Source organism: Diceros bicornis, chromosome 29 (assembly GCF_020826845.1).
Source record: "Diceros bicornis minor isolate mBicDic1 chromosome 29, mDicBic1.mat.cur, whole genome shotgun sequence".
NCBI classification, from domain to species: Eukaryota; Metazoa; Chordata; class Mammalia; order Perissodactyla; family Rhinocerotidae; genus Diceros; species Diceros bicornis.
Window position 1 is genome coordinate 34,829,885 of NC_080768.1, and position 8,205 is coordinate 34,838,089.

The following is an 8,205-nucleotide window of genomic DNA, read 5'->3' on the forward strand; positions in this document are numbered from 1 at the left end:
ACTCGCCCATTGTTATGACACAGACTCTAAAGTGATAATCTGAGTTTAATATATGGTATATGATTATAATATATGAGAGAACGAATGCTTCAGAGATTCCTTACGTAGTTCATATTTTCATTGGTTGTTCTCTTTTCTTCTCAAGGTTTTCACAGTTGGATATTAAGTCAGGGGGCATTCAACTCTTCTACTGATTCATCTTTTTTTCTCTTAACTTCACTCTTTTACAGAGTTTGAATTCTTATACAAATGGAGCATATGGCCCACCATACCCCACTGGCCCCGGGACAAATACTGCCTCATACTCCGGGGCTTATTACACACCTGGATATACTCAGACCCATTACTCCACAGAGGTTCCAAGCACTTACCGTTCACCTGGCAACAGCCCAACCCCAGTCTCTCGTTGGATATATCCCCAGCAGGACTGCCAGACTGAAGCACCCCCTCTTAGGGGGCAGGTTCCAGGATATCCTGCTTCACAGGTGAGCATTTTTCTTCTGGGTTTATATTTTTTAATATTCTATAAATGATACCATGTTTATTTCTCTGTTCACGTCAGGGGAAGTTCTAATATGTCTTTATTTGTACTTCCTTATAGCATATGGATCTATTTATTTATAATATCTATGGGGCAGAATTATGTTATGCTTCAGCCATTGTATTTTAGGCCCTATTCCTTCTGAGTTTGATCATCGCCAAATCTGCCCCTGGTATCTTTGGAACCAAGCTTTGTTAGGCTTGGAGAATTTATTGCAACTGAGTAGAGATGCTATAATTTAGCCCAGTAGCAGCTAAAGTATACTCTGTTAAGCAGAGAGGGAGCATCTCAGAATCTGTTTATATTAGAATATTTTCATTACTTAAGTTTTTTTTGTAGCAATGACGAGCATATTTCCTTCCTCTCAATCTAGAACCCTGGAATGACCCTGCCCCATTATCTTTATGGGGATGGTAATCGTAGTGTTCCACAACCAGGACCAACTGTACGACCACAAGAGGATTCATGGGCTTCTCCTGGTGCTTACGGAATGGGAACCCGTTACCCCTGGCCTTCAGCTGCACCCTCAGCACCACCTGGGAATCTCTACATGAGTGAAAGTACTTCGCCATGGCCTAGCAGTGGCTCTCCTCAGCCACCTCCGTCACCCCCACCCCAGCAGCCCAAGGTAGATGACCTTCTAAACATTGTTCTTTCGATGACATTTGGGTAATTAAGAGAGCACAACACAGGACTTTTCTGCACTGGTCTGTGTTAAATGGGGAGTAATGGCAAAAAGTGGTGACTACTACTTATACTTTTACCTAGCCAAGTTTCTTTTTCTTTTTTTTTTTTTTACTAGATTTCATTTTTAGAGCAGTTTTAGGTTCACATCTCTTTTTTTTTTAAAAGACAGGAAAATGTTCATTTACTGTTTGTTGTAATACTATCTGAATGTTAAACACAATCAAAGATTGTATTTTATTACCTCATTTTATTACCTATTTTATTACCTATAGACAGAAGACAAAACTAATATGAAATCATATGGTTTAATTAAACTGTAGCCTTCAACTTCATTTGCCTTTGTCTAGGTTCCTTTTCAAGATCTGTCTTAAGGTTTTAACTCTTTAGGGGAAAAACTGCCGAATTCCTATTTATTAAGTCACTGAATGCATTGTGATGTGGTAAGGATAGATTATGAGGTGTTCCTGATGATGACCTGCCTCAGGGTAGGTTCCAGCCATTATACTCAGGAATTCTCTGTCTTTTACTTGACAGGGCATTATTCCCTTTTATCTTTTTAGGGCTATGTTTTTCTCAAATGATTAAGGAGGGAGGTCTAGTTTTATTGGTGGGGAATCTTTTCGTGTACCTTCCTGGTCAGGTGAAAGATGTGGGCTAACAAATCTGATGTTGATGGATTCCCATTAAAATGGCTTTTTTCCCCTCTCTGCTCTCCCACTCTAAGGATTCCTCATACCCCTATAGTCAATCAGATCAAGGCATGAACCGGCACAGCTTTCCTTGCACTGTCCATCAGTACGAGTCCTCGGGAACAGTGAGCAATAACTCAGATCTTTTGGATTCCCAAGTCCAGTATAGTGCTGAGCCCCAGCTGTATGGTAATGCCACCAATGAACATCCCAGCAATCAAGATCAAAGTAATAATCTTCCAGAAGAGTGTTTATCTTCAGATGAAGGTACCCCTCCAAGTATTAAAAAAATCATACACGTGCTGGAGAAGGTCCAGTATCTTGAGCAAGAAGTAGAAGAGTTCGTAGGAAAAAAGACAGACAAAGCATACTGGCTGCTGGAGGAAATGCTAACCAAGGAACTTTTGGAACTGGATTCAGTTGAAACTGGGGGCAGAGACTCTGTTCGGCAGGCCAGGAAAGAGGCTGTTTGTAAAATTCAGGCCATACTGGAAAAACTGGAAAAAAAAGGATTATGAAAAGATTTAGAACAAAGGGGAAGCCTGTTACTGAGTTGACCAAAGAACTCTTGATTTTGGTTAATTACCCTCTTTTGAAATGCCTGTTGATGACAAGAAGCAATACATTCCAACTTTCTTTGATTTAAAACTTGAAAACTGGTAAAAGACTTGGAAGAACATTTTAATTATGAGTTGTTTTCAGTTTTCAGACCAATGAATGTAATAGGAAACTGTGGAGTTATCAACATTGCCAAGTAGATTCACTCCTTAAGAAATTTATGGATATCTGCAAGCTGCTTCTTATCAGCAGGAAGGAAATATACTTTATGTAACAGGCTTAACAGAAACCTAGTGGGTGAGACGGGATATAATCTGAGACAAACAGGCTCTGTTTTTTTAAACATGTGGATTACTTGTCGCATTTTTGTACATTGTGACTGCTTTCAGCATAGACTTCATGTGTAAATTACAGCTTGGACTTTAGCCTTCTTGGACCTCTGTTTTGTTTTGTTATTTGCAGTTCACAAATATAGTATTATTCTCTACTTCTTGGTACATTTTGTAGTAATATGTTTAATATAATAATTCAAGAGACTATATTGACAGCCAGATAGTATGGCAATTCTGAATGAATTTATATCTTTTCATCACTTGAATATACTGCAATGTATAGTGAGTTCCTGAGGTAAATTGTCTCCTTTTTTGTATACATCATTAGGTTAGAGTTTTCCCACTTCTACTTTGCATGTTAATAGTGAAAGATGAATTTGGAAATGGCATGAGCATAGGAGTGAAAATGTTTGTGGCCATTTTCCTTTTTTGCTTTTTTATTGTATTTGGATAAAGATTCACTTTAAAATTTCTTTTTTTTTCCTTAATTATCTTTTCACTACTGCTGCTTCCATATGGGGCACTGTGGTAGATACAGATCAAAAATTAAATGCCACAGTGAGTAGAAATAGTAACTGCAGAAGTAAAGTAATAAGAGTATTTGGAAAGGCTATTCTCCATCTAAAATATTAGTTTCACCATCAAGATCCCTATGAACAGATTTCAGCTTAGTTTATAGTCAAAAACAATGAGAGTAAAAGAGGATTCATGCTCAGGGAATGAATCAGCCATAGCTAGAGTGGGAAATTATTTTCTTCTTTTAAAGGTAGATTTGATGTTTATTTCCCTAGAATAAATTGCATAGACAGTATTGCCTGTTTTATAAAAAAGATGTTTATTACCATTAATAACAGTCATTTTAGAGCCAAATTTAAGGAAGGGATAGTGAAAGGGTCTCAGCTGGGCTTGCTTGGGTAGCTTTATGCTATCATATAGAAGAGACTTAGTAAATAACTTACTTTTTTACATCTGAAGTGAGTTCTAGTATACAGTATCTGTTATTGGGAAAACAGCTGTTTCTTAATAAGATATCCAAGTGGTAATTTTTTTTCCTAGACTGCCAGGTCTATTAGTGATAAATCTGTCAGCCATCTCCTCTCCTTATAAACAAAACAAAAACAATACAAACATATTATATGATGAGAAGAAATGGAGTAAAAATATTGGCTGGGTCTTATGGTTGGGATGAGTGATTTTATGAGATAATATGGTGATACTTTTATTCTATGATTTTTACTTTTGGCCTAATATAGGAATATTAAAAGAGGCTTTTCTATGAAAATTAGAAAATTCTACTTGAAACTAAAAATTTAGAAGAGGGAAAACCCTAAAGCTATGTTACTGTAAACCAGTGAGACAATGACTAATTGAGGAGAGAACATTATTGTTTAACTGAGTGCCCGAGATACCAGTTTCCATGAAGACTTGAGATAGATAGATATATATATATATACACACACACACACATTATGCACATATATACATATGTGTGTGTATGTTTTTTAACAGTTATTTTTTTAAATTTTGAGATAATTTTAGACATCCTAAAGAGTTGTAAAAATAGTGGTTTCTGAATACTCTTCACTCAACTTCCCCTTAGTTAAATCTTACATAACCACAGACCATTTGTCAAATTAAGAAATTAGCCTTGATACAATACTATTAGCTAAAGTAGAGTTTAAAAAGTAGAGATTGTCTTAGTCTTTTCACTAATGTCCTCTTCGTGTTCCAGGATCCACTCCAGGATCCTACCTTGCATTGAGTCGTCTACGTAGTGTCCTCCAGTCTGTGACAGTATATCATGACACTTGATGATGTAGTGTATTTCTGGTGTTGTTAACCTTAACCACTACCTAAGGTGGTGTCTGCTAGGATTCTCTGCTGTAAACTTACTATCTTTTCCTTTGTAATGACTAAATATTTGCTTGAGATACTTTGAGACTATGCAAATGTCCCGTTTCTGCTTAAACTTTTGCCCACTCATTTTCGTATCCATTGGCAGATCTTGCTTGTGTCAGTTACTACTGTGGCGTTCTAACAGTGATTTTCTATTTCTCTCATTCTTTCTACATTTATTAATTGGAATTCTGTAAGGAAGGGTTATCACTTCTGGATTTATATTTTCAATAATAATAAGATATTCAGGATAAATACAAACTTAGAACTTAAAAATGTAAACTATGTTAAAATGATTCCAAATACCAATATCAGAGAAAGGAAAACTAAATTGGTAACCTGTTTGAGAAAATAGAATGAACTTAAGACAGAAAATAGTATTTAGGATTTGTGAATTTGGTTCAGTTTTTGACTTAGTATTGACTCCAGACTGAATTCAAAATTTTCTTGAAATTTCACATCTGGAATTTTTAAAAGTGTCTAAATTTATATTACTTTGGGGATAATTTTTGTTAAAATCTTGAATAAAGTTCCCAGACCTGGCATGTTAAACACAACTGTTTTCTTTATAATAAGCCACTATTGTTCCAAATATAAATGCCGACATCAACATTTAGACAGATAAGCTCTAATGAAGTATCTAGGGGATGAGTTACGCTTGTGTCTACATTGTTGGTGTGGAATTCTTTTAAATGCTTTCAAAAATAGGATTTTGAAAACAGTTCTTTAGTTGATTAATGTAATACCATTAAAGGTAGGCAGATTAAAAAAAGTTGAAGGATATAAATTAAATTGACATTATAAAACAGGTTTTTAGGGGATAGATAGTTGATGACTGTTTTTCTTTTTCATCTTTTCTTTTTCTTTTTCAAAAAGTTATGAGTTTCGGGCCGGCCCCGTGGCGTAGCGGTTGAGTGCGTGCGCTCCGATGCAGGCGGCCCGGGTTCAGATCCCGGGCGCGCACAGACGTGCTGCTTCTCCGGCCATGCTGAGGCCGCGTCCCACATACAGCAACTGGAGGAATGTGCAACTATGACATACAACTATCTACTGGGGCTTTGGGGGAAAAATAAATAAATAAATAAATAAAACTATAAAAAAAAAAGTTATGAGTTTAAAGACTCAAATAATTCTATGGAAGTTAGGAATTTAAAGAGTCAATTCTATGAAAAGGAGCGTTCTCCTGTTCCCACTCCCGTTTTTCCTTCTACAAAAGCAACTACCTTCAATTGAGTTTTTAAAAAAATTATCTACATATTTTTAAATAAAACAATTGTATTGCTTCTTCTTGCTTTATCAATTTTAGGTCATTCCTACTGGTTTTCTAATATAGAGCATGAAGGCTTAGGTTTATCTCTCTGCCGCTACCATACACACATCTCAGTCCTCCTTGCCCCAATTTCTCAATCTAGTTATATGGTAATTTTGTTGTACGTTATTATGACTGTGTAAACCTAACCAGAGCACAGTCATGTAGTAAACTGTGATTACTTTTCCCGTTCCTGAACAACTCCTTTTTTCCATGGAATTAATCATTGGTCTTATTTATTTTGTTTGCTTATGTACTTATGACTAATTTGACCTCAAACCCTCCATCATCTGTCTGAGTTTTCTCTTAAGATGCTCAGACATATTTTATCCATTTCAAACTCCTGAAGAAGTCTGTCCTGGAGCCTTCTGACTGGAGAACTGTATGTTCCTGGTGTGTACTATCATTCTGGGATCTTCAGCTCATCCTGGGGATTCTCTTTGCCTCTCCTGTTGGTTTCCTGTTCTCTGTAGCCTATGTCTTTCCCTTTCTTAGTTTATTCCCTCATTTTGGTAGAGAATGTTCTCTAGTAGCTTCCTGGGTGCATGGGAGATAATTTTTTACATCTTACATGTTTGAAAATGTGTTTTCGTGATCCTTTATAGAAAACACAATTTTTCTTTCTGGAAGGTTGTAGGATATTTTTGTCCCCTCTGTTCGGAAATTTCCCAACAGTATAGCTTTGGTATGGGTCTGTTTTTGTCCATTTTGCTGGGCACATTTCATTCTGGAAACGCATGCCCTTAAGTCCTATGAAATTTTCTTGTTGTTTTGTTTGTTTGTTAGTTTTTCTCCTCTACTATCGTAATCTCTGTTAACTCTTTCTAGAATTCCTGCTATTTCTGTTATAGACCTCTTAGACTCATTCTTTGATTTACTTTTCTCTGTTTCATTTTTTGCCTTTTTGCTGTGCATTGTGGGAGATTTACTAACCTTTAACTTCCAACTCTTCATTGAGTTTTATATTTCTTCTGACTTTTTAATTTCTAAGAATTTTTGTTCTCTGTGTTCCTTTATTATGGGATTCTGCTTTTGTTTGTGGTTGTAGCATCTTATATCTCTGAGGATATCGATAATAATTTCTTTATGTTTTCTTCTTGAATAATGGATTTCCTCCAAAGTAGCTTTTTCCTTTCTCTTTTAATCTCCAACCTTTATCATGTTAGAGATATTTCTCTGATGTCTATTAGTTCTTGGTTGTGTTTTTTACAGTGTTATTATATTGGAGACCCAAAATTGTTGCTAGAAAATGTTTCCTGACTACTATGTTTAGTTATTATTTTTTCATAATCTTTCTTGGAGCAGGATAGCTATTTTAAATCTGAAATTGGAAGGGAAGATTATCTGGATAATTTTCAATCCTGTGTGAAAATAGGAGGGTTTTATACTCTATGTGGTTTTTCTTACCAGGAGTGGTGGGCAGTAGCACATTTGTTGTAATAAAATGTCAGGCAGAGGAGGTGAGGTGCCAGCTGCTGAGAGTGAGGATTTAGGGGTTTCTGGGGTCAGGGCACATTTTTCTCTCAGCCAACCCTTAAATGTTCTTTTTGTGTGTGTGTGTGAGGAAGATCAGCCCTGAGCTAACATCCATGCTAATCCTCCTCTTTTTGCTGAGGAAGACCAGCTCTGCGCTAACACCTGTTACCAATCCTCCTCCTTTTTTTTCCCCCAAAGCCCCAGTAGATAGTTGTATGTCATAGTTGCACATCCTTGTAGTTGCTGTATGTGGGACGTGGCCTCAGCATGGCCGGAGAAGCGGTGCGCTGGTGCGCGCCCAGGATACGAACCCAGGCTGCCAGTAGTGGAGCGCGCGCACTTAACCGCTAAGCCATGGGGCTGGCCCCCCCCCCTTTTTTTTTTTGTGAGGAAGATTGGCCCTGGGCTAACATCCATGCCCGTCTTCCTCTACTTTATATGGGACGCCGCCACAGCATGGCTTGACATGCGGTGCGTTGGTCCGCACCCAGGATCCGAACCTGCGAACCCTGGTCCACCGAAGCAGAGCGCAGGAACCTAACTGCTATGCCACCGGGCTAGCCCCCCTTAAATGTTCTCTTATTTGCAATATATACTTTATCTTGGTAAGCTAATGCCAAGAGTAGTATCGCCAGAAAAAATATAAGACTATAGTTACATTTGAATTTCAGGTATACAACAAATCATCTTTTAGTATAAGTATGTTCCAAATATTGC

At 37.2% G+C, this 8,205-nt stretch overlaps 1 protein-coding gene across 2 annotated transcripts in view; it reads left to right on the forward strand.

Annotated features, from left to right (window-relative positions):
* The window catches only part of BAG4 (BAG cochaperone 4), a 33,305-nt gene extending 30,343 nt beyond the window's left edge, over window positions 1-2,962 (forward strand). For both annotated transcript variants that reach the window (XM_058525211.1, XM_058525212.1), the window contains 3 exons: window positions 231-485; window positions 915-1,169; window positions 1,953-2,962. In XM_058525211.1, coding sequence (XP_058381194.1) covers window positions 231-485; window positions 915-1,169; window positions 1,953-2,435 — 993 coding nt within the window. In that variant the 3' untranslated portion in view covers window positions 2,436-2,962. The remainder of the gene's footprint in view (window positions 1-230; window positions 486-914; window positions 1,170-1,952) is intronic.
* Window positions 2,963-8,205: the final 5,243 nt, after the last annotated feature.